Genomic DNA, 26,865 nt, shown 5'->3' with positions numbered 1-26,865 from the left:
TCCAATTACTGCCTGAACCATCCCCCCATCGCTCCAATTACTGCCTGAACCATCCCCCCATCGCTCCAATTACCGCCTGAACCATCCCCCCCATCGCTCCAATTACTGCCTGAACCATCCCCCCATCGCTCCAATTACTGCCTGAACCACCCCCCCATGGCTCCAATTACTGCCTGAACCATCCCCCCCATTGCTCCAATTACTGCCTGAACCATCCCCCCCATCGCTCCAATTACCGCCTGAACCATCCCCCCCATCGCTCCAATTACCGCCTGAACCATCCCCCCCATCGCTCCAATTACCGCCTGAACCATCCCCCCCATTGCTCCAATTACTGCCTGAACCACCCCCCCATCGCTCCAATTACTGCCTGAACCATCCCCCCCATCGCTCCAATTACCGCCTGAACCATCCCCCCCATTGCTCCAATTACCGCCTGAACCATCCCCCCCATCGCTCCAATTACCGCCTGAACCATCCCCCCCATCGCCCAATTACCGCCTGAACCATCCCCCCCATCGCTCCAATTACCGCCTGAACCATCCCCCCCATCGCCCAATTACCGCCTGAACCATCCCCCCCATCGCTCGCATTACCGCCTGAACCATCCCCCCCATCGCTCCAATTACCGCCTGAACCATCCCCCCCATCGCTCCAATTACCGCCTGAACCACCCCCCCATCGCTCCAATTACCGCCTGAACCACCCCCCCATCGCTCCAATTACTGCCTGAACCATCCCCCCCATCGCTCCAATTACTGCCTGAACCATCCCCCCATCGCTCCAATTACTGCCTGAACCATCCCCCCCATCGCTCCAATTACTGCCTGAACCATCCCCCCATCGCTCCAATTACTGCCTGAACCATCCCCCCATCGCTCCAATTACCGCCTGAACCATCCCCCCCATCGCTCCAATTACTGCCTGAACCATCCCCCCATCGCTCCAATTACTGCCTGAACCACCCCCCCATGGCTCCAATTACTGCCTGAACCATCCCCCCCATCGCTCCAATTACCGCCTGAACCATCCCCCCCATCGCTCCAATTACCGCCTGAACCTTCCCCCCAATCGCTCGCATTACCTCCTGAACCATCTCCCCAACCCGAACCCTACCCCAGCCCGTCTGCGGAAAAATTGTCTTCCACGAAACTGGTCCCTGGTGCCAAAAAGGTTGGGGACCACTGCTTTAGAGCAAGTCTGGCATTTGTAGTCAGGTCAGAGCTTCTGGTCCCTTCATGAAAACAACAACAATAATACTAAGAGTGTGACATGCCTCATTTGATTTGTGTCATAAAGCTAATATAATAAATGTGTTATCTATATATGATCAGCCCCATTTGATCAAGGAGCATATAGAGGTTCAGAGAGGTTAAGTTATTTACCCAGAGTTGTACAGCTAATAAGTGGCAGGTCTGGACCTGCCTTCCAGTGTCTCTCACACCATGCTCTTCATCTCCATGCTCTCCCCAGTTCTCAGTTTTGTAACTATAACTCATTTTATCCAGAATCACATCTGGGCATCTGTAGACCAGATTAAGCCTTCCAGGATGAGAGGAGAAGGGAAAAGTAGGAGAAAGACGTGTTTAATTGAATGTTATTCTCACCAGGCAGCTATGCCAGCCCACCGTAAGTGTGTTCAGAGATGGGTGAAGTCTGTCCAGTAGGAGATGCCCATCCAAGTGGAAATGGCTGGCGATTTTCTCCTTCCTACTGTTCTGTCACTAAGCTTAACTGGGATCATGGTGGGCCTTTGTAGCTTCTGTTCTTTGATTGCTAGGTCACATCCAAGTTGATGAGATGCCCCAGGCTTTAATCCTGGAGGGAGGAAAGTATGCAGAACATTAAATGCCAGTGGCTCCTCCTACCACATAGACCTTTATGTACCTGCTTCTGGTACTGCCAGGTATTACTTGGTGTCCAGAGGGAGTGAGCACAGAGCTGGAGTTTAAAGTTGGCCATTTTCATGGGCAATCTCCCAATACCCTGACTCATTCAACTCAGAGAATCATTTCAGCTCTGTTAGGAAAGCAGTGTTTTCAAAAGAAAACAAGATAAACACTCTGGACGCACAGTTTTAGAAAACAATGAATTCAAACCAGATCTTCATGGTGGAAGAATATAAATTCAAAAACCTAAGTGCTGTCTTTTTAACCTCCTAGCCTGTGAGCAACCTGCCTGGGGTCCTTAGCTCACTCTCTAACTAGCCCTGAGCAGTGGGGTTTGTATAATTACTGGGAGGGTGCTCTGCCCATTCAGACGTACCAGCTCCCAGGGGCTCTGCCTGGGTGTCGCTGACCTTCCACCTCTCCCCTTCAAGCTTTAGTAAAGCTTGTTGCTGAGCATCCTTAGGAGGCAAATACTTTCTATTAGCAATTCTCTTAAATGGCATCAAATTTGAAAGAGAGCAAAAATATTGGACGTGAATGGCTTGATCCTAAAATGGAGCTTGCCATTCGACACTTCACTGGCAAGTGTCTAAGATGTGCAGAACCCTGGAGATGGGAAAGAAGAATAATTAAACCTTTTAGTCCGCGCTAGCTCCTAAGGTATATTGTATTTCGTGAAACAAGCGTGTTTCTGAAAGTTGTGTAAATTGAATCTCTATAAATGGAATTCTAATAAACTAGGGATGGTTGCTATTTGAAGGAACTGTTCCATTAGTCCGTTTGTGTTGTGAATAATCACCCTGAAATTGTCTGTTCTGTAAGTTTGCTTTTCATATGTTGGCTTTGCCCAAAGCCGGACAGAGCTGTACTGACCTACTGCAGATACTTTCCTACAGTTGCCAGGAATATCCACTTAGGGGATTTGAATCTGTTTGCTTAACATTTTCAGACTCATGCAAGATTTAATTTCATTGGCTTTAGGTACGGTATGTGCCTTGCACTTTGGTTCAATGACTACACTGAAATGCTTTGTTTAAACTGCACCTCTTGGTTGTTTATATTTTCCCAATTAAAGCACATTCCCTAAAAAGTACTTAAGATGATCTGTGGGGTGAAGGGCACCCCTTCAAGACAGTTGAAGAGCTGCATGGAGACCTTGGGAAGTGAACATTCTCATGGACAAGGAGCACCGCTGTCTTTTAGCAGCAGTAAAGGCACTTATTCTTCTGTTCACCATTGATACCCTGTCTTCTTCCAAAAGAGATTCCAGGCTTACCATAAATATGCAAATGCAATAAAATCAAAGACCATTAAGCGAAAGCAAGGATAGGTAAAATAGGGGAAGGGGATTAGGAGGTACCAACTTCCAGTTATAAGTCATGAGGATGTAATGCACAGTGTAGGGAATGTAGTCATTAATATTGTAGTAACTTTGTATGGCAACAGATGGTAACCAGACTTATCGCTGATGATCATTTTGTAATGTATAAAAATATTGAATCATGTGGCACACCTGAACCTAATATAATAAGTCAATTATACTTGAATTTTAAAAAAGATGAAAATGAAAGGTTAAGACTCAACCAATGAAATAGGGACGGACAGAATATCATCATTGAAAAATCTATACCAGGGGTTAGTTGAACACAAACTATAACTCTGAATTCCCTGGCAGCCAAAGTCAGGATGAAAATGGTGGGATAGATTCTGTGGCTGTCCTCGAACCTATAAAAGAAACATGTCAGATCACCAGGAGAGACACAAGTAACTTTTTCCCTATGTTAGTCTCTCAGGTGCAATATTATAGCAGAAGCACAAGAAGTACTTGCTTGTTAATCTAGAAATATCACATTTGATCTTTGGGGAAAGTTATAGATGAAACATGGCTTCATTTTGATGATTCTCAGACATGGCTAGTTAAGACCCCAGGACTAAGAGGAAGATAGTCAAGGAAAGCTCATTTGGTTTATAAAACAGTCCACTTGGAAGAGCCAGCTCCTTGCAACACGGATCAGAAGAGTAACACGGAAGACCTCACAAGATTCCAGAGTTTCAAGGATATATGAAAGCATATCACTGAGAAGTGAGCTAACTTATAATTACACATTATAGCAATAATGAAATACCTAAGAGTTTATGAAGCACTTTCACGTACATATATTTTTATTCTCACTCTCCTGTGCATAGATGTGAGTGCCTACTTTTTCGCCTGTGAGGAACCTGAGATTCAGAGAGAATCATTGACTTGCCTAAACTAATCAGTAGTGGACCTGGCCCTCTGGCGGTGGTAAGCAGGTCAGGAGTACAACAGTGTTTATCAAAAGAAGAGATTTGAAGGACTGAGATTTATTCACTCATGTATTCATTCAAAGTGTATTTTTTGAGCATCTACTGTATGCCAGATAGCTATTCATGGCTACCTTAAAAATAGGTTTTCAAGAAGTTCGCTTTTCAAAGAATATTTAATAACCCTCTTAAAAGTTTTATCATGATGGTGCATTTGCTAGAGCCACACATGAACAATGTGAAGCAGTAAGACTTTATGCCATAATTCATACTTTTTACTCAAAATCCTACTTTCCTACAAGATGACTTCTTATAGCTCTGATAGCTTGTCTCCCAAGCTCCAGGCCACAGAAGTTCCAGGTTAAAGCACATCACTGATTTCAGACAACCCTGAACACCTGCGTATTTCATAACAGTAGGGCCACACTCTGAATTATGCATTTCATTGAACACATTGCCTACGTGCCTCTGCCCCTCCCCCGTCCCCCGCACATCATTCAGATCCTTGCTGTAGACTTTTCTTTTTTTTTTTTTTTTTTTTTTTTTTTGCGGTATGCGGGCCTCTCACTGTTGTGGCCTCTCCCGTTGCAGAGCACAGGCTCCGGACGCACAGGCCCAACGGCCATGGCTCACGGGGCCAGCCGCTCCGTGGCACGTGGGATCTTCCCAGACCGGGGCACGAACCCGTGTCCCCTGCATCGGCAGGCGGACTCTCAACCACTGCGCCACTAGGGAAGCCCTGTAGACTTTTCTTACAGTTTCATGCACACCTCAGTTTCTATTAAAATAACTTGCCCTCTGCTTTGAGAAAGCTTTGTCCTCTTAAAACAGAGATCCTTTAAAACTGGCTAAACCCTATTCTAAAGACAGAAAAACTAAATATGATCAGCGTATAATTTTCCAAGATGAGAGGACTCAGATATGAAAGTGTTCTTTCCTCTCCCTGGCATAATATACTTGTGAAATGGCCAAATATTAACTTTTTGCAAGGTAGCTTTTGGCATCAACATTCTTGTTTGTCATCTAGACAAGGCTTATAACTCCAAACTCCTAGAACTTTGAAGGTACGAATCATTTTTGTTTTCAAAAGCCTGAGGCTCATGTAGGCATCTGGCTTTCTATTAATTCAGCGGTGTTGCCACTCTTATTTTTTTCAACAGGAAAGATAAAGGGAAACTTAACCATGCTCGGTGTTACCATGCGAGAATTTTATGTTCCTTAGTGATAGAATGTCGATGTATGTGAGGCTGTCAGAGCCACATCAGTTCTCCTGGATGAGTTTGTAACTTGGTTATTATCCCAAGAGGTAGGGCGTTAGGGAGGGGAATGGACCAAGTAATGCATTAATTGAATACATCCTTTACCAAACCTTAGATGAACTGCACCCTCACCACAAGATTTTCCTTGATAGACTGGGGACCCCACTCTGTAGCCACTGAGCAGAACAGCAGATGGACTGTGCCAGAGGCAGGTAGTCCCTAAAGTCACATTTGATCATTTGATTACTTACACTGAAATAAAGATATGGATATTACCCAGGAGTTGTCCCTGAGCAAGTATTCTGGCATGATTTACAATATTCATTCAGTCCATTTTGTGGAACAACAACAGAAAAAATGACAAAGGCAACAGCAAAGATTACACATGAAAGGTCTCTGAAAAGAAAATTAAAATTTGTCTCCAGTCTTTGCACGTTCGTACATTTGCATTACATAGCGCAGGATGTATGTACTAACTGTGAATGAGGAGGCTGACCGTTCTGCAGTGGACACAGTCAGTCTCCTTGTAAAATAAGTCACAGCAGTTATCTCTGCTTTCCATAGAAGAGGTCTCAAACCCAGAGGAGCCAACCAATGCTCTCCAAGGGACCTGGATGATACACGACAAAGCCAGAATTAGATTTCTCATTTCTAAATTCCCAAGGCTCTGCCTGGTTCACAGAGCCCCCTGCCTTTCATATACACACATTTATGTGGCATAAACTTTACATGCAGGAAGAGAGGGTGACAACAAATCCATGGAGCCATAGGGGCAGTAATGAGAGTCCCTAAGAATTAGTTGCCTGGGCTTCCCTGGTGGCGCAGTGGTTGAGAGTCCTCCTGCCGATGTAGGGGACATGGGTTCGTGCCCCAGTCCAGAAAGATCCCACGTGCCGCGGAGCGGCTGGTCCCGTGAGCCATGGCTGCTGAGCCTGTGCGTCCGGAGCCTGTGCTCCACAACGGGAGAGGCTGCAACGGTGAGAGGCCCGCATACTGCAAAAAAAAAAAAAAAAAAAAAAAAAAAAAAAAAAAAAAAAGAATTAGTTGTCTGCAGAAGATACTGAAGCATAGAAAAACACCCCATTTGTGAGGGTGGGTGATGTTGTGATCATTCCTAACAGATCTATCAGTAGCCAAACGCATTTTGGAAAGACTGGCTCAGTTTATTTCTACGAATTCACTTGACATTTGTACCTCCTTGGCACTTAGTTCCTGGAAGGTCTGTCTTCCCTCCCCTTCTGTCCCTTCCCCTCTCTTTCTCCACAAGTTCTTGTTCTCTACCCAGGTTTTCACATAGGACTATACATAGATCCTAAGTAAAGGCCAGCTGCCCTGGCGTGACTGAGACACTGGCTCCACAAGATCCCTTTGCTGGGTCATGGACAAAGACCGGAAAAGTAGCTTCTGTTTCACAGTTTTCTAGCTGTGAATTCCTTCATGGACCAATAACAATTTGTTGACTACACATGGGTCCAGCCCTCAATCCCTGGATCCTCAAACCATCTTGCATTTCTGAGAGATGCAGATGAGGGTGGACGACAGAGGATTCAGAGGCCAGCCTGTCTCCTCGGCAACAGTTGAACCTGGGTCTCCATGAAGGACCCGTACCTGCCCAACAGCGTTCAACTCACCAGCATCCTTCAATAGCATGCTTTCCTGATTTTGGTGTCCCTCTGGGGTCAGGCTGCTGAGGGTGGGGGGACTTGGATGCCCTCCCTGCACCAGTGCAATTAAAAAAAGCAGGCAAGTCTCTGTTGTAGCTGACCCCAGACCAGGGGCTGGAAGTATCTCCAAGGTGTAAACAGTTAACCAGATCCTTCTGGAGTTCCAGAGGTCATCAAATATACATACCTTCTTAGCAAATGGCCAAGCCCTGAGCACTTTGTGAGATAATCTTAACCTAAATGATGAGCAGCAGTCCTGAAGAACTGTTTTAAGAAGATGGCTAGTGTTTAATAGGAGGGTTTTTACATCTTAAATATGTATGAAGCTGGGAAGTAAGAAATCTACCTGGCCTCTTTCTCTCCCCTACAGCACAGTCACACAAACTTACCTGGGGAGTATATGTGTATTTCTGTGCTGATCTGATTAATAGCCATCTCCCCCACTCAAATATAAGCCCCACGAGGGCAGAGGTGATAACTCCTTTTGCTAACAGTGGTCCCCATAGCACCTAGCACATTGCTTAGCACATGGTAGATGTTCAATAAATATTCGTAATTAATATTAATGAGTCCACAGAAATCATTCCTGTGCTGGTAGTAACTAGGAAGGGCGCAGAGAATAAACAGACTCCCTAAACAAGAAATAGCTGTGAATATTTAAAGGATGAAGACGGAAAGAATAGGAGCATTCTTAAATATGTAAGTGTGGCTTTCTGAACCTGTGCTCATATTGCTAATTACAAGAAGATTTGTGAAATATCAGGCATGCGTTTGCACGGCATATAATGAGGAGGGAGAGTGATTATTAAAAATCAAACCACATGGGCTTCCCTGGTGGCGCAGTTGTTGAGGGTCTGCCTGCCGATGCAGGAGACACGGGTTCGTGCCCCAGTCCGGGAAGATCCCACATGCCGCGGAGCGGCTGAGCCCGTGAGCCATGGCCACTGAGCCTGCGCGTCCGGATCCAGTGCTCCGCAGCGGGAGAGGCCACAGCGGTGAGGGGCCCGCGTAACCCACCCCCCCGAAAAAAAAAATCAAACCACAGCAGATTTATGGCTGGATCAAAATTGTTGTCCATTCTAAAGCCCAGGCTGGTTGGGAACAGGGTGTCCAGGAACTTATTGCCAGATGCATATTAAAAAGTGCTGCGGTGTTCGTTCCTGCACAGATCATGGACGGCAAGCTGTGGTTCCAGCTGGACTGTGGAAGCGGCCCTGGAATCTTGGGCATCTCGGGCCGCGCTGTCAACGACGGGAGCTGGCACTCGGTCTTCCTGGAGCTCAACCGCAATTTCACGAGCCTGTCCCTGGACGACAGCTACGTGGAGCGGCGCAGGGCGCCCCTCTACTTCCAGACGCTGAGCACCGAGAGTACCATCTACTTCGGGGCCCTGGTGCAGGCGGATAACATCCGCAGCCTGACCGACACGCGGGTCACGCAGGTGCTGAGCGGCTTCCAGGGCTGCCTGGACTCCGTGGTGCTGAATAACAACGAACTGCCGCTGCAGAACAAGCGCAGCAGCTTCGCCGAGGTGGTGGGCCTGACCGAGCTGAAGCTGGGCTGCGTGCTCTACCCTGACGCCTGCGAGCGCAGCCCCTGCCAGCACGGAGGCAGCTGCGCTGGACTGCCCTCCGGGGGTGAGTGCGCCTGCGCCCTGGGCACCCTGCCCCTGCCGGGCGGGGCTGGGAGGGAGGTAGGGGGGTAGGGGGGATGGGGGGCAGACCTGAAGGGGGACTCGCTCTCACAAGCATGACCAACCCAAGTGCTCTCCCAGAGGGGTGTATGCACCCATGATGCTGGCCCAGCTTCTTAATCCCCTTTAAGGAAGTCACAAAGCTTGACAATTACAGGAACGTCCAGTTTAGCCAATCCGTTTGCAGCATCCCACAGGCGCAGTGAGCTGGCTGCAGGAGCCCAGAAGATGCTGTCACGGCTGCCCCCTTACCTGCCCACTCCACACCCTTCCAGGCCTCCGCAGCCTGGAGGAATAGGATCTCCTTTTAAGTATCTGCTCCTTTGGACCACTTGCAAGTCACTGCAGAACAATGGGTAGCAGTCTGAGTTATGACATCCATGCACTATCCTTTCACAAGTAGCCATATATCTTTACTAGAAGCTAAACGGTGTGTGGGGTGAACCCACCACCCCAGAAATAGAAGTATAGTTTTAGAGCATGCTTTGAAAATAGAAGTATAGTTTTAGAGCATGCTTTTAAAACGTGTGTATTACAAATAAGTCTAGGGACAGCTCTATGAAGGATTAGAATGTCAAGAATAAGGAGAGGGCAATTTACATGAAATATCAGGACAAACCAGTCAGTGAGGGCAATGATTCTTTACCCCTGTAAAATTCCGCACAGAGATACATCGTGAAGAGGAAAGAAAGAACAGGGTAGGCCAAAAAAGAGGGGAGGAGTGGTGTAGATTTATAGAGGATTTCTATTGTTTGAGGGAAAAGTCAAGGTTATTTAAGTCCTAGGAGTCTGACGATGAAAGCATCCCTGACTTTACCCAGATGCAGGATCTGTGTTGATGTAAACTAGGTCAGGCGCTCTCCTGGCTGAAGGCTTTGCCACCGCAACAGCCTAACTACTGATTCCACTTTAGCCCCTCTGCAGAGCCTCTCAGTGGGAGTGTGATTACCAAATTTAAACCTTCCCCACAAATCACTTAGAGGTTCTGCTGTGTGCAATACTATCTAATGTTCGTGAAGCCCAACTCCAAATGTAGATTCGATTTTATTATTAGAATGTTATAAACTGCCCATGAAATGATGCAGTGCCGAAACACAGACAACGAAGTTACTTAAACTTGCATATGTTACTGCCACAATGAGGGCCAAGTGCCCTGGGGGGAAATTTCTGCTGTCTCGATTTAAGAAATCTATTTGCTGTTTTTACTGTCTCAGCAGTATATGTAAATAAAGGGTTGTTATGGTGCCATAATTCCTGAATGATGGGCAGTAACTATACTTCAGTGGTTCTATAAACCAGCCCATTATGACAAGTCATGGCCAGTTTTTCACCAGGCAAAATAATTCTGCTACTGTGAGCCATCCACAATATATAAAAGGAGCATGTAATTAAATTTGGGTTGAAATAGAACACCACTCCATGTCAAATGCTGGGTACATAGCCACAAATTGTAACATACTTTTAACGATAGCAGGACGTTGTTTTTGCTGGCAAAGCTATGGGCTTCCACAATGGGTTTGCTTTAAAATAATAATAATCACTGTATTAAGGGAAAAGACTGAGGAATCTTGCTTTTTCTTCAGTGTACATTTAAATTTTTTAATTGCCATGAAATCCCTGAGCTAAATATTCAGTGCAGGTATGTTCATTAAATGACTATGACCCCTATGACCCACATCAGAAACAGCAGTTTTCCTCTTTATTTATTTATTTATTTTTTTTTTTTGGCGGTACGCGGGCCTCTCACTGTTGTGGCCTCTCCCGTTGCGGAGCACAGGCTCCGGACACGCAGGCTCAGCGGCCATGACTCACAGGCCCAGCTGCTCCGCGGCATGTGAGATCTTCCCAGACTGGGGCACAAACCCGTGTCCCCTGCATCGGCAGGCGGACTCCCAACCACTGCGCCACCAGGGAAGCCCTTCCTCTATTTTTTTTAATCTCATTTGGTTTAACCAAATTTCAGGACTGAGGACCCACCTGCCATATACTTTTTCACATGGTCTAAAGAACCTACTTTCCCCTCCCCAGGGACCCAACTTTACCCATGGGTTGCCTCCTCTCTCAAACTCCTCTTTGGTCCCTGTTCCTCACTTTCCCCTGTGATTGCGCTTGGGATTCTACAGGAGGTACTCTTTCTTGCAAGGGAATAAAGCCTTTTATCAGCTCAAGTATCTCCTTTGTACCAGGGGGCTAATGTTTTCCTTAGACAAAGAAGGTGTCCTTCCTCACCTCCATCTATACAACTCCCTTCTCTCAAGCCTACTACCTGTTTAGTTGAGAGGGCCCAGTGGTCCTTATTTCAGGAGCCCCCAGGTGTGGTCCAGATGGGGAAATACTGTGCTCTCATGCACAGCAGTACTGAGCCCAGGGCCACCAAACTCCTGGCCACTTACCAGGAAATCCAGGAAGAGTGTTTCTGTTGCTTCCCTGGGGAATCAAAGGCACAGGAGCCTTCTGTTTTTTTGTTTTTTTGTTTTTGTTTTTGTCTGTGTTGGGTCTTCATTGCTTTGTGCAGGCTTTCTCTAGTTGCGTCAAGTGAGGGCTACTCTTCGTTGAGATGCGCGGGCTTCTCATTGCGGTGGCTTCTCTCGTGGCGGATCACGGGCTCTAGGCGCTAGGGCTTCAGTAATTACAGTATGCAGGCTCAGTAGTTGTGGCTCACGGGCTCTAGGGCGCAGGCTCAGTAGGTGTGGCGCACGGGCTTCATTGCTCCGCGGCATGTGGGATCTTCCTGGACCAGGGATCAAACCCATGTCCCCTGCATTGGCGGGCAGATTCTTAACCATTGCACCACCAGGGGAGTCCAGGAGCCCTCTTCTGATGTGTGAGGAGGTACCTACCTGCTTCCTGGCTGTTAGGATCGGGGTTTTGGCTTCTAAGAAAAGAGGAGAGAATCCATTTTCTTGCCCCCATTATCAGTGGAATTCTTGGAAGGTCTCCGTATCCTATCTGCAAATTCCCTAAACTGGTGCCAAATAGTAGGGAGGGATGGGAGGACAAGAAAAGGAAGAACCAACGATTTTCCCTTTACCTCATATCTATGAAAGTATTTAGCTAATTATAAGCTTATTTAAAATAAAGCAGGGCTTCCCTGGTGGCACAGTGGTTGAGAGTCCACCTGCCGATGCAGGGGACACGGGTTCGTGCCCCGGTCTGGGAAGATCCCACATAACACGGAGCGGCTGGTCCCGTGAGCCATGGCCGCTGAGCCTGCGCGTCTGGAGCCTGTGCTCCACAACGGGAGAGGCCACAACAGGGAGAGGCCCACGTACCACAAAATAAATAAATAAATAAATAAATAAATAAATAAATAAATAAAGGAAAAGTCATCTTAGCTGTGAGTGATGGTTTAAAAAGAACAATAATACTGAGTCATTCATGAAAGAATATCCATGCCTGGAAGAATTCCCTCTGGCTACCAGGGTACCTAATCACAGGACAAGAGTCTTGCTTCCCCAGATCGAAGGCTAGGATGCATGGAGTATTCAGATAGGAAATGTGAGCTGGAGAAAGTAGAGTGAGGTGCTTAAAATGACTCCGTGTGAGAATGTTGATAACACAAGCTAATGGTTTGAACATCTTACTGTTGTTGGAACCCTGAGTTATGTGTTGCTCTAAAATTCCATCAGACATATTTTAGCATAATCATTCTCTTGGCCCTTCAAGAATGCTGGGGTATTGGTCATTGGCTCTCCTGGTGACAGACTCCACTCTCTAATTGTGACAATCCTAGCACCAGGCCCTTGTTCCAGAGCATTCAGAGTTTTAAAAGCAGGCAACCCACAGCAAGAAGCAGATTTCTTTCAGAGAAGCAGGATTCTGCTCCAGCCACCTCCAAACCCAACCAAACCCTTGGCATAAGGGGCAAGGAAGCCGAGTCTACTAGCTTGGAATGGCATAGTCAGCAGATTTGACCAGGGTTATCCCTCTGACTGTCCCAGGAGCAAGCCACGGGAACCCCAGGGGAGTCAAAGCCCAGAACGCTGACTTGTAATAAGAGGGTAAATATGACTCTGTAAATCAACCACAGAGGGAAGGCTCTCTCTTGGTAAAGTCTTAAAATTATATGTATTTCATAAACATGAACTGGAAATAGCAACCACCATGGAAAAGAAATGGCCTAGTCCCATCGTGACCCCTGCGCTTCCAGACCCAGTGGGTGGGCAGCAGCCCAGTGAGCACCCACGATCTGAAAAGGAGGCCCCAGTCCTCCGTGCCTTATCCTGCTCAGCTCAAGCCCATGATCGGAAAGCCAAGTTGAGGCTAAACTATAATTTGGCGAAGCAAGGCAGCAACTGATGACTACCAGGCCAGAAATAGTCATTCAGATGGCTTTCATGAGCCTGCAAGTTTAACTCTTAAAATGAGAAGTTGATAACTTTTTCGATGGTAGAGTTCCATTTGTTAGTTTGTCATTTTGTTACTATGTGTTTGGTACTGTGTTACCAGTGCTGTGACACAGTTCTCACCCCAGTACTCTGGATCGGTACTATTCTTTGCTCCCTTCAACCCCCATTTTTCAGATAAAGAAACAGGCCAGAGAGGTTAAGTAACCAGCCCAACATCACACAGTTAGTAAAGTGAAGAAGCAGGATGTGATCCAGGTTTGTGGAACTCCTCCCCCCTGCCCAGCCCCCCAGCCTATGCTCTTAACCCTTGTTACTCAAAGTGTGTTCCAGGGACCAGCAGAAGCCACATCACCGGAAATGTTAAAAATGCAGCATCTCAGAATGAATCAGAATCTGTACTTTAACAATATCCCTAGGTGATACGCTAATTTCTCTCTCTGTCTCTGAACTGCCCTGAAACCCCAAAAAGAAATGAGTTATTTTCTGTTTTCATGTGTTGAAATGTGGTTCTCAAATTCCAAGGTGCCTCTGCACCATCCGAGGACCTGATTAAAACAAGACCTTGTTATAGAAGAGTCTCTTGGTTGTTAAGGGAAAAGGAGAATCTATTGACTTGCCTCTGTCATCCGCTGTCCACATCCGAGGAACCTTCTCCTAGGTCACTGAGTTGTATTTGCAAGTTCCTGAATTTACCACCAAAAAAAAATGTCTCAGTGAAAACTTTGGAGGAAGAAAAAGACCCAAACCTACGAATCAGAATCTCAGAATCTGCAAGAGTGGAATTTGGGCATCTCTGTTTTTAACAAGCCTCCAAGATAGTTCTATGCAATTCTGAGTTTGAGAACCACTGACATTTGGGAATCCCAGTAAACTCTGTATTTGCCAGAATGTGAATCAGTGAATTACAGGAGACATAGGACATTCAGAAATTGAATGTCAGATGCACAGCCTGCATTTTTAATAATTGATTTAGTGTAAAGATTGAGCTTTGTTCCCCAGAGAGTCAGAAGTTTGAGGTCACCTGAGCCCCCTTTCAAAGATAAAAGTAATAGTGCATACCTACTCCCTCTAAGCAAGGTGCATAAAACAACAAGTTCCCAGATTTTGTTAATAGTTGGGCATAGAAGCATCTTCAGCTACAGAGTGACCTGTGCTACTTTGAGTAGCACATAATTTTGCTGAGTATTTTGGGCCCCTAACTTGTAAGTGTCTAGATTAATTCAGTCTATCAGACTTTAATCAAGTGACTGATTTGTGTCGAGCTCTGTGTTAAATTCTCTGTGTTGCTGTCTCTGTGACCAGTGGATCCACTTATGTGGCCTCCCTCCCTTCACAGCTGGCTTAAGGGAATTAGGTTCCCTGTATGTGCTCAGCCCACTGGCCCACTGAGCACAGGGAGACAGAGAAAGGAAAAACCAGGCTCCCAGATAATATGGACAAATTTGACTGAGCTTTGCAGCTTATGGGGAAAACATTTTTTTTTTCTGGGTGACTTTCTTCTAAATACTGAGGTAACTTTTTTTGGTACTTTAGAAAAGCCTCATGGTAACAGCATTAATAATATAATATTGATATTAATAGAAAAACCCAAAACCCGAAAGCAGCCAGGTTATGTGCAGACACAAAAGAACATGCCAGAAGGTGAAAATTTACTTTGTGCTTAATGTTAACACATTAAATGTTTCCAGGTCCTCAAGGAAAGTATTAGAGGTTCGGGCCAATATACAATATGTGAAATGTGAGCCAGCTTTCCTAGGGGAAATTAGAGGTCTCACCTGCAAAGGTTTTCATCTTACAAGGTCTAAAGGTATTGCATGGACCCTGCTTAGTGAAAGAGAAAAGTCACAGTGACTACAAGTTGAGAGGGTGAAGTAATGACAGAGGTCATAGTCCTCAGCTAAGCTCACTCCACTTATGATTAGCATCTCACGTGATAATGTAGCCACCAGTTTTCTCAAACTCATTGAGATTCACGTGGACTAGAAGTTTCAGTATTTCCCAACATTCAGCCTAAAAGTCAGAGTGAAAAAACTCCCATGGCTTTCTTTTGTTTGGTTTATGAGCAACTCAGAAATGAAGCTGATTTTAGAATCCATAGTAATTACAGTAATTACAACAATAAAGCACCTAATGTTTGTGGGCTGCATTGTGGTTGATGAATCCAGAAACCTTATTATCCCCTATGAAGTGGGTATTAGTGAGGCTTAATTATCAGATAAAAACAGGGAGGTCCCTAGAGGTCAGGTGGCTCGGCCGTGATGACATCCAGCTGGTGAGGAACAGCCAGAACTTAGACATGTACCCACCACATCACAGCTGCCTCCCCAAATTGTAAAGTTCCTGGAGTGTCTAAATGCAGTCATAATTCAGCAAGCATAGTGGTTGACGCTGACTTCAGATCCCAAGTGCTAGTCGCACATCTGTCATTATTTCCACCTTTGTGTGGAAGGTAGATGTTTCCTTATCAAGGCAGCCAAACTGGATCAGAATGATGTTCACCTACGCAAGGTGAACAGGGCCAAAGGTGGACGCTATTACTTAGGTGAATCAGGTCGGAAAATAACTAAGTCAAAGGAGTAAGATAGGAATTATCTTGATTATTTGCCTACACAGCCCAAAGTCATTCTATAATTGCTCAAACCATTTCTCTTTTTGCATTTAATAGGTTTTGCAATGTTCTTCTTTGAGCAAGGAAAGGAGAGGGCATTTTAAGTTCATCTGGGTGCAGATTTCAAAACCATCTGTATCAGCTGTAACTAGAAGGATTGTAAACAAGAGCACAACTTTGAGGCAAGGCTTTAAAATACACTTCTTGATGTGGCACATGTATACAATGGAATATTACTCAACCATAAAAGGAAACGAAATTGAGCTATTTGTAGTGAGGTGGTTGGACCTAGAGTCTGTCATACAGAGTGAAGTAAGTCAGAAAGAGAAAAACAAATACCATATGCTAACACATATATATGGAATCTAAAAAAAAATGGTTATGAAGAACCTAGGGGCAGGACAGGAATAAAGATGCAGATGTAGAGAATGGACGTGAGGACATGGGGAGGGGGAAGAGTAAGCTGGGATGAAGTGAGAGAGTGGCATGGACATATATACACTACCAAACGTAAAATAGATAGCTAGTGGGAAGCAGCTACATAGCACAGGGAGATCACCTTGGTGCTTTGTGACCACCTAGAGGGGTGGGATAGGGAGGGTGGGAGGGAGACACAAGAGGGAGGAGATGTGGGGCTATATGTATACATATAGCTGATTCACTTTGTTATAAAGCAGAAATTAACACGACATTGTAAAGCAATTATACTCCAATAAAGATGTTAAAAAAAATTTTACATAAAATAAAATACACTTTTCATTTCACAAGGGTTTGAGAGGAGAGAAGCTATGACATTGTTTATTTGTTTGTTTGTTTTTAATATGTATTTCAGTGCTAGTGTGACAGTTATCTTTTTTAAATCTGGAAACTGGTATGAAGTAGCATCTGCCACTTACTGACTGTGTAACTTTGGGCAAACAATCTTATGTAAGCCTCAGTTCCCCTTTTGTAAAATAATAGTACTTTCAGCAGAGGGTTGTTTTCAAGTATTAAGTGAGATAATGCATGGAAAGTTCTTAGCGTTTTTCCTGGTGCATAATAAGCTGCTGTTCTTGGTGATAGTTTACTTATTTGACATTCTCCCCCAACCCAAGACAAAAAATCTACTCTTTTTCATAAGACTTTGAGATTATCCACTGAATTATATTTTTCTTTTACATTCACAAAAGTGTTAAAATATTATTTGTGATCAAATAATGACTGACTATCTTTGGGAATTCGATTCCCTCTATTTGTGTTTTTTTTTTTTTTTTTTTTGCGGTACGCGGGCCTCTCACTGTTGTGGCCACTCCCGTTGCAGAGCACAGGCTCCTGACGCGCAGGCTCAGCGGCCATGGCTCACGGGCCCAGCCGCTCCGCGGCATGTGGGATCTTCCCAGACCGGGGCACGAACCCGTATCCCCTGCATCGGCAGGCGGACTCTCAACCACTGCGCCACCAGGGAAGCCCTCTATTTGTGTTTTATATCAACATATGGTAATGCTTTGGGAGAGCAGAAGCTTTATTATGCTATTATCTTTATTATTTGATGATTATTTGGCTCCCAGAAGGATGTGTGATGCTGTCCATCTCACTGCATCTCATTGGCTCCCTGGAGAGTTGTGGGGAGTAACTACAAGCCCCTCCTGATTCCTAGTAAGTTGTGAGTTCTGGCTTACTGACAAGTTCCAATGCCAATACAGTCTTGTAGAAAGATTTGAGAATCTGAAAGCCTGGATTCAAGTTCAAACTCATCATTTACTAGCTATACATACTTGAACTAAGCCACTATTCTCTCCAACACCCCCGTGGAGTAGGGATGTTAATGGGGCCTCTTATTTTCCTTTCACGGGATTATTGTGATCCTTCATAGAATGACAAAGTGATTTTAGACATTACATCACTTATTATCATTATGGCAGACTTGTTGACATTTTAAAAATTATTAATAATAAGGCCCAGGCCAGGATAATGAGGTCATAAATAATGCTTCATTAGAACAGGTTAATTTTATCAACAAGCCTCTTTCACAAAGGCTAAATAGCAAATATAACTTTTCTTTCATTTAAAAAAGAAAATCTGACCACTTTTTAAAATCCAATTGCTTTTCCCTTCCATCATGTTGACATAAAAATCCCTCAAAATTTAAAGTTTTTTCTTGCTTTTAGGCAAGATTTCTTCAAAAGTGTCTCCGCCTCCCTTGTCCCATGGGTTTGACATCATGAGAACAGATTCTAGAAAGTTTGCTTCTCTTTTTAATAAACAGAGAAATCCAGATAGAGAGTGTAATAAAGTATGATTGTTAAACTTACAATTCAGGATAATACTGAACAACTCAGGACTCTGGAGCCAGACTACAGGGGTTCAAGTCTACAATAGTTTCATGACTGCAAATAATTAATCTACTTCTCTGTACCCTGGTTTCCTCGTCTATAAAATTGGAATAATAATAGTACCTTCATTGCAGGCTTGTTTTAAGATTTAAATGAGTTAATACATGTAAAGTGCTTAGAACTGTTCTTGGTCCATAATAAATGTCACTAACTGTTAGCTATCATCATCATCATCTTCTTCAAAATGGACAGCTAGTTTTCTCAGAGGTAGAACAAGGCTTCTCCCTCGTGCAAAGATTGTAGTGCTCTCTGTGCTCATCGATGGTGTTTTTCTGTCTTTGTATCCCCAGTCCCTATTTCAAGAGTGTGCTGGAAAACCAAGTCTCTAAAAACAAAAGCCCTGATCTGCAATGTTTGCTGATTTCTGTGGTGTAAATATTCTCAGCCTTGCTGGCATCAGGCTACCAGTGGTTTAATAACTGTCTGCCAAATTCCTGAATACTTAAAATTCAGTACCCTCAACCCTAGATGAGCTGGCTCCAGCACACCACTGCCGATGGCTTAGACACTCAGTGAATAGTTTAATCAGTCAGGCTGGTGGCTGCATCAGGTAGCACTAGATATCCCACAGAAGATAATGAAAATGACAAAATGCAGAAGGAAATGTGTGAGAGTAAAATAGTGCACTAGAGAGAGTGCCTCATTTTAAATTCTGATTTTCCAAGGCAGAAAGACACCCAATCAAAGTAATCAAACCCATGACCCTCGTTAGAATCCAGTTTCCGTGATAGTGATTCAAATGTCCCTTATTTCCAGACAGTTCCTCCTTGCCCCTCCCTGGCCCCTTACTACTGCTGCTATGGTGTTATTTGAGAAAAGTCCAGGGCTTGTCAAATAGGAGCTGGAGAGGGAGAAATTGTACCTGAGCTGACCCACCTCACCTTAGGTTCCCCCTCCTGACTGCCCTCCCTCCTCATCACTGCCCTGCTTTGCAGATTCCCGTACTGTGGTTGTTCTGCCCCGCCCTTTAGTCTTAAAAGGAATTGAATTCATTCTCACAGGTCACTCTCCCTCTAAATGGCATGCCATCCTCACCAAAGACTAGCCAGGTGACATAAAGAATCATTTTTCCCAGTTCCAACTGCTTTCAGCAATCCCCACTTCCATTTAGGTGAGCAACTTCCCAAATTGGAAAAAAAATTACCCCAAGTCAGCAGCATAATTTGAAGCAAGCAGACCTCAGAATATTGCATCCTGCCCATAGACTTCAGGCCGCCCATCTCTGGACACAGTTTGCATCAACAGTGGTCTTTCCTTATACATTAGTTCCCTGGTGTTTCATTGGTGTTGCATTCAAGAGTATTATGTCTCTCTCTCAGAGCCTCAACCTCTGGCCCTCTGGATTCTTAGTGCCAGGGAGGCTGGGGCTACCCAGTTCCTTCCTCTTAGGAATGTAAAGATTTCTCTCTTGCCTCTTCCACTTGCCTCCTGAAGATGAGTCCTTCTCTCTCCCAACCTATGAACACCCACACACAGTCATAATGTCCTCCTGTATGTGAGAGTCCTCTGGAGTGTGGATTCAGTAAAATGTCCATGAGAGCATGCTGTATTTCAATCTATAGATTATTAGCTATCTTATACCTATAGAGATCAATCTACAATATCCCAGCATCAGTCACTGATCACTTGGGGAGCAGAGGTTAGCCCAAGAGCCCTTCAAATAAGAGTGAGGATGGTTATTTGCAAACCAAAGTAAATATCATGTGCTTGTTGGATGCGGAGACCCACAAATACTCTTCCTCTACTACCACCCACTCACCCAAACATTAGAAACCAGGCCTTTACCCTCCCTCTGGGCAGATGATAGAGCCATTAATGTGGAAATTAACCAACCTTGACCAACCCAAGGGTACTGACACAGTATTGTTGTTGACAAGCCCCACTGATGTGCTTAGAGCTTCCTATCAGATTTCGATTTCTAGTTTTCTTCAACCCCACTCTTCAATATGAGCTGATAAGCCAGGATTACCAGAAAAAGGAAATCCTCTCATGTGGAAGATATGGACTGTATTAAGGTTCTCCAGAGAAACAGAAACAATACGATAGATAGACAGATAGATAGATGATTGATGGAAAGATAGATAGATAGATTATAGATAGGTAGGTAGAGAGAGGGAGATAGACTGATTGATTGATTGATTGATTTTTAAGAAATTTGCTCACAAGATTGTGGGGCTGGCAAGTCTGAAATTTATAGGGCAGGATAGCAGGCTGGAAATTCATGAAGAGTAGATTTTTCAGTCTTTACTTTGAAATCCTCATAGCTGGAAATTCAGCCAAGATTTCTGTGTTGCAGTCTTGAGGCAGAATTCCTTCTTCTTAAGGCCTTCCTTTGAATGGATAGAATCCACCCACATTATGTAGAGTAATCTGCTTTACTTAAAGTCAACTGATTGTAAACGTTAATCACATCCACAAATACCCTCACAGCAACATCTAGACTAGTGTTTGACCAATAACTGGGCACCATAGCCTAATCAGCTTGATACATAAAATCTACCTTCACAGAGACCAAATCACAGAAACAGAGAAAAGCAACTTGGAAGAAACTATTTATGACAATGTAAATGAAAATCTCAATAAAAGTTTCAAAAGATGAGAAACTCTCTCGGAAAGTAAAGCAAAACCCCACAGAAGTGTAACGTGAGAGAAAGATAAAATTAAAGGAAGATCCAAATGATCTAAGATCCAAACCATAAAACTTCCATAAAAACAGAATAGAGAAAACAAAGGAAATCATCAATGCAATAAAGAAAATTTCCCAAAGTTTCACAATTTCCAGATTGTGAGAACCCAGTACTGGTTCAGGTTAAGTGTACATCATTGTGAAAGCTCAGAAAATTGTTGGGGGCAGGAGAAACCCCTCCAAACTGTTAGCGACACAAAGAAACTAGGTCACACACAATGTTCAGGAACCAAAACAACTTTGGATTTCTCAAAAGTAACAGAGGAAATTGCTTAGAATTCCATACATAACTTAATTATCAAAGAAGTGTAAGGGTGGAGTAAAAACATGTACAAGGTCTCACAACATTGACTTCTTATAAACCCCTTCTCAGGAAGCTACTGTAGAATGAGTTCTAATGAAATGAGTATGGTACCTACGATAAACTCCTTCATGGAGACATCCTGCCTTTTACAGTAGCAGCCTGGTGGGGAAAGCATCTTCCGCCCTATCCTGGTTTCTGTTCTTGGGATCTGTTCTCTGGGTGTCGCTTACCATTCTCACTAGCATTCATGTATGTGGTTAATTAGGTGAATTTTTGGACTAGCACAAGCTCCAAACCATTACTTGGCATTTTTGTGGCAAGATGGGTTCCAAGTTCAAAATAACCAATTTGCTAATCATCTTGGGAATTTGGGCCCTGCCTAAGATTTGATTCAGAGGAATTAGGCCATGTATGGCCGAGTCCGTGCACTCTGAGCATTATCAGTGGCATCCATGGCTCATGAGTTCCTCTGTTTCTCCAGGTTATCAGTGTACCTGTCTCTCCCAGTTCACCGGGAGAAACTGTGAATCGGAGATCACAGCCTGCTTCCCAAACCCCTGCCGGAATGGAGGCTCCTGTGACCCCATAGGAAACACTTTCATCTGCAATTGCAAAGCTGGGCTCACTGGAGTCACGTAAGTGAGATTGTGCAATTAGTCTTTCTCTACGCTGCTTCTTGTTGCTAAGAAAACCAAACAGTTAAAAACTAACTGAGATTGGGACTTCACTGGTGGCCCAGCAGTTAAAACTCCACGTTCCCAATGCAGGGGGCCCGGGTTCAATCCCTGGTCAGGGAACTAGATCCTGCATGCCACAACTAAAAAAGATCCTGCACGCTGCAACTAAAGACCCCGCACCGGCGATGAAGATCCCACATGCTGCAACTAAGACCCGGCGCAGCCAAATAAATAAATATTTTTTTTAAAAAAAACACCTAACTGGCATAAAATATTCAGCACTAATAGGATGGGCAAAGGGTTAATATCTTAATATAAAGCGTGCTTACAAATGACTAAAATGTTATCTGGGATTATCTCTGGGTAGTGGGGTTATGGGTTAATTATATTTTTACTTTATACTTCTCTATATTTTCAAAAATTTATACAATTACTATGTGTTCTGTAATCAGAAAAATAATCCTTTTAAAGAAAGTCTTCTCTGATCCCTAATATTTCCAGTATAGCTCTGAGGCAGATATACTATCCATCTCCCCAGAACTCATAAACTGGGCTCTACTTTCTAGCGTTTTATGATCATTCTGAGAAACTGAATGATCCTTTGCAAATCTTTTTTCCCCCAAGGAAGAGGGAAATTAAAGTGTGAGCCGAATGGAAAGGGAATGTTTTAAGTTCTTAGTAAAACAACGCTTTCAACCATCCTTGATGGTTTTAGAAGTATATATATATATATATATATATATATATATATATATATATATATATATATATATATATATGTAATCTCAAGCAAAGTGATATTCTAATTACAGATCAGTCTTACATATTCATTAAAGTAAATCTCCTGAGGACTTTACCAGGAAATACTTAGCTGACTTTGAATTGTTGGATGTAATTTAAAGTAATAAAGCTGCATTTATTTTTAAATACTTCGTGATTCTGACTAATTTCCAGCTGACCTGGCCTCAATCTGTTCAAATTAGGGACATTTGACTACATTTTGAAAGGTAGACTACCAAAGATATAAGTGATCGGGCCTTTTAAAATGAACATATCAGAACAACTTGGGAAGTAGGGGACAGGAAGAAGAAAGATCTATGTCCTTAAATAATGTTAAACTAAGAAAGAGTAAGACTTACATGTTTGCCTTATAATTATACTCAAAACAAGTCACGGATTGCTTTAAAGAGAATAAAATTGATTTATTTTTCATTAGAATGCTTTAATCATTTTTCCTGATAATCTGCGTTAGCATTAGCCTTTAACATAAGCATAAAATCCAGAAGATACAATGCTATGTAGCCCTCCACCCACTACCTACATACACCCTATTACCCCTGCTTCCCAGAGAGACCAAAAATGACTGTATCCATTAGAGAGAAATGTCAGAACCAAAAACATTCTCCTCACTGGAAACTCTATTATAGGGTATCTAGCTTCACAGCTCTTTAAGTGTAGCTCTCAATCCCAGAAGCTCTGAGAACTAAAAGGACTGAGGATAAATTCGTGGCAAACTAATTTGGTGGCAAAATCAGCCAAACCCATTCTGAGGCTACTTCTAGTCTTTATTTCCCTCATTTAGTGTGAATATACATATGTTTTACTGTAGAAACACTGGCATATTTGATTATGGGTCCTATGTCAGCACCAGTTCCTGGGATGGGCTGGGTATTCTACATAATATGAAAGATATGTACTGTATGTCATTTCTAAAATTGCAAAATTTTACATTCTGAGATGCATCTGGCCCTGAGCATTTTGGAGACCAGTGCGTCTTCAACAGCATCTGTGGTTTCTTTTTCTGCTCCTTCTCTTCCCTTCCATGGCAGCCGTTTTCTTCCTCTGACCCGCTAGGGTCAGAATATGGGAGAGATTGCACTGGGAGAAATCCCTTAATGCATGATGATCACCGGGGTCTACGGTGGGCGCATAAATGCTCACCCACCTCCCACATACACTGCATCACGTCATTTTTGTTTTGCTTCAGGTACCCTTTAGGTGCTTTCTCTCTTTTATTTATTTATTTATTTATTTTTTTTGCGGTACGCGGGCCTCTCACTGTTGTGGCCTCTCCCGTTGCGGAGCACAGGCTCTGGACGCGCAGGCTCAGCGGCCGTGACTCACGGGCCCAGCCGCTCCGCGGCATGTGGGATCTTTCTGGACCGGGGCACGAACCTGCATCCCCTGCATCGGCAGGCGGACTCTCAACCACTGCACCACCAGGGAAGCCCACTTCTTCTCTTTTAAAGATGTCGGTTTCACATGGAACGTCCGCAGGTCCTGATGTTTGAGGGGGGTTTTGTGTGTTCTGTCGCGAAGGTGCGAGGAGGACGTCAACGAGTGCGAGCGGGAGGAGTGTGAGAACGGCGGCGCCTGCGTGAACGTGTTTGGCTCCTTCCTCTGCAACTGCACACCAGGCTACGTGGGGCAGTACTGCGGCCTGCGCCCCGTCGTGGTACCCAACATCCAGGCCGGCCACTCCTACGTGGGGAAGGAGGAACTCATCGGCATCGCCGTGGTCCTCTGCGTCATCTTCGTCCTCATCGTCCTCTTCATCATCTTCCGCAAGAAGGTCTTCCGCAAGAACTACTCCCGCAACAACATCACACTGGTGCAGGACCCTGCTACGGCCGCCCTGCTCAACAAGAGCAACGGCATTCCATTCCGGAACCTGCGGGGCGGCGGGGACAGCCGCAACGTCTACCAGGAGGTGGGGCCCCCGCAGGTCCCCGTGCGCCCCATGGCCTACACCCCGTGCTTCCAGAGCGACTCCAGGAGCAACCTGGACAAGATCGTGGACGGGCTGGGGGGCGAGCACCAGGAGATGACTACATTTCACCCCGAGTCACCGCGCATCCTGACGGCCAGGCGGGGTGTGGTCGTTTGCAGTGTGGCCCCCAACCTCCCTGCCGTGTCCCCCTGCCGTTCTGACTGCGATTCCATCCGGAAGAATGGCTGGGATGCCGGAACTGAAAGTGAGTCGGAAGTAGTAATGCATCATTATTTCTTCCGCTCTTGTTTACTGGAAGGAAATTCGGGAAGGGAGAGTGCCCCGGAGGCACAGAGCTCTCAGTAGGACATGTTCTGACCCTAAATGTTCACACCAGCCCTGAAATATTGCCCTGGTTCTTATCCCCATTTACAGATGAGGAAAATGAGGCTCAGAGAACATACATAAGGTGCCCAAGGTCACACAGCTAGTAAGAGGAAGCTGGTACTCCAATACAGGGCTGCCAGCCTCTAAAACCCATGCTCTTCTTCTTTTTTTTTTTAATTAAAAAAACTTTTTATTTTATATTGGAGTATAGTTGATTAACAATGTTGTGATAGTTTCAGGTGTACAGCAAAGTGATTCAGTTGTACATATACATCTATTTTTTTCAAATTCTTTTCCCATTTAGGTAGAACGCATGCTCTTCTCACAATAGCACACCATTGGCAATAAAACAAGCAGCGTAGCCACTTATGTGATATACAGGAAGTGTGCTATGGAAGGTCAGAAGAGAGTATTTCTAGTCTTAGGGTGAAGACTTGAGGGGAACAGAGGGACATTTGAGTTGGACCATGGTGGATCAGAGGTCCAGAAAAAGGAGGGCATTCCTCCACATAGAGGCACCCACATGATCAGAAGAAAAGCATGTCCTTCTGTTTGGCTGGAATGCAGGGTTCAGGAAACAAGAAAGTGAACCACAAGCAGGAAAAGTGGTCCAGGCCAGATGCTAGTGTTTCCCTCTCCTTTTGGCCTCATATAACAGAATTCTAGGCAAAGAGAAGAGCCACAAGTGCAAAGGCCCTGGGGTGGGAAAGACTTTAGTGTATTGAAGAACATAGACAAGGTCAATGTAGTTGGAGCTTGGTGAGCAGTGGGGAGAGTGGATACATTTTAACAGCAACAGTAATGCAGTTTTTAATCAGGTAAGTAGCTTGATCTAATTTACATTTTTAAAAGATGGCTCTGACTGATCCATGGAGAAGAGACTAAATAGGACCAAAGAGGGAAGGGAGCAGAGACCATTTCGTTGTCCTATATGAACATCTGGGGAGAGGTGGTGATCATTTTCTCTGTCCTAACATCAGTCAGAATGAAACTAAGGCAAGCTCCGTTGTATCCTATGACTTTTCATCAGGCCTAATGGCTTTATATTTGAGTAGCAGTGACACCCTGGGTAGCAGGAGTTTCCAAAGGCTAGGATTAGAGTACTATGATGTATGTCAGGGTAAAGGGGGAGGGGGGAGGCTGTTTCAAATGGAGCTAGAAAGCACATGCACCCAAGAGATACAGGGCGTCTCTATGAAGGAAGGAGGCATTCCTACTGGCGTCTTTAAGCATGAGTAAGATTTGAGTAGGAAACTATTGGAGAGGGCCTAATGGGAACAGGAAGCAGCTCAGTTAATGCAGGGGACACGTGAGGGGTTACCTGAGGGTGTCTGGCTCTTTTGTTCAGGAGGAAGGCAGCCAGAGGTGAAAGTTTGGACACCGACTACATGAAAAATGATTGAATCTCTGAGAGTGTGAGCTCACCGAGGGAGCAGGAACAGAGAGAGGATGGTCAATCTGGGCCTCAGAAAGAATCTTAGAGATGCCTACATGAGGGAGGTGGGCAGGGAGTTGGGGCCAGGAAGGGAAACAAACACATGTTAACAAAAAGAGAGCAAGGAAAGCAGAAAGGGCAGCCAAGCAGAAGCCAACCAATACGGTCAGCAGGGTTGAGCACCTTAAAACCATCAAGGAAGACACAGTCTTAAAAAAAATACTGCACTTGCCACCTAGAAGTTTCTTAGTGATCTCAAGAATATCCCAATGAGTCCTCAAGACAGTTCAGCATGCAAGGGTTAAGGATGAAGGGATTTGGTGAGAAAACAGAGGCAGCAGATGAACATGAAAAACCACCACTGCCGTGTGCTGGATCATCTCCTTAAATCCCCACAGCTGCCCCACATGGGTGCCAATTGGAGGAGTGGATAAGTGAAATGACTTGCCTTAGAGCAGTAACTAGGAAAGGGAGGGATGAGGATTAGCATCTGTTGCATCAGGGTCCACAGCCTGTGCTTTTACCCAGACCGCTCTTGGGAGCTTT

General features: G+C 44.6%; 1 protein-coding gene across 3 annotated transcripts in view; it reads left to right on the top strand.

The window, feature by feature from the left end:
* The window catches only part of FAT3 (FAT atypical cadherin 3), a gene marked incomplete at both ends in the record, with an annotated part of 565,070 nt that overhangs the window by 532,340 nt on the left and 5,865 nt on the right, over nucleotides 1-26,865 (top strand). For all 3 annotated transcript variants that reach the window (XM_079707440.1, XM_079707441.1, XM_079707439.1), the window contains 3 exons: nucleotides 8,267-8,735; nucleotides 21,592-21,745; nucleotides 24,107-24,762. In XM_079707440.1, the coding sequence (XP_079563566.1) occupies nucleotides 8,267-8,735; nucleotides 21,592-21,745; nucleotides 24,107-24,762 (1,279 nt within the window). The remainder of the gene's footprint in view (nucleotides 1-8,266; nucleotides 8,736-21,591; nucleotides 21,746-24,106; nucleotides 24,763-26,865) is intronic.

The sequence above is a fragment of the Hyperoodon ampullatus genome, assembly GCF_949752795.1.
Source record: "Hyperoodon ampullatus genome assembly, chromosome: 7".
Lineage (NCBI taxonomy): Eukaryota > Metazoa > Chordata > Mammalia > Artiodactyla > Ziphiidae > Hyperoodon > Hyperoodon ampullatus.
This window is presented reverse-complemented; position numbering and strand designations above follow the sequence as displayed.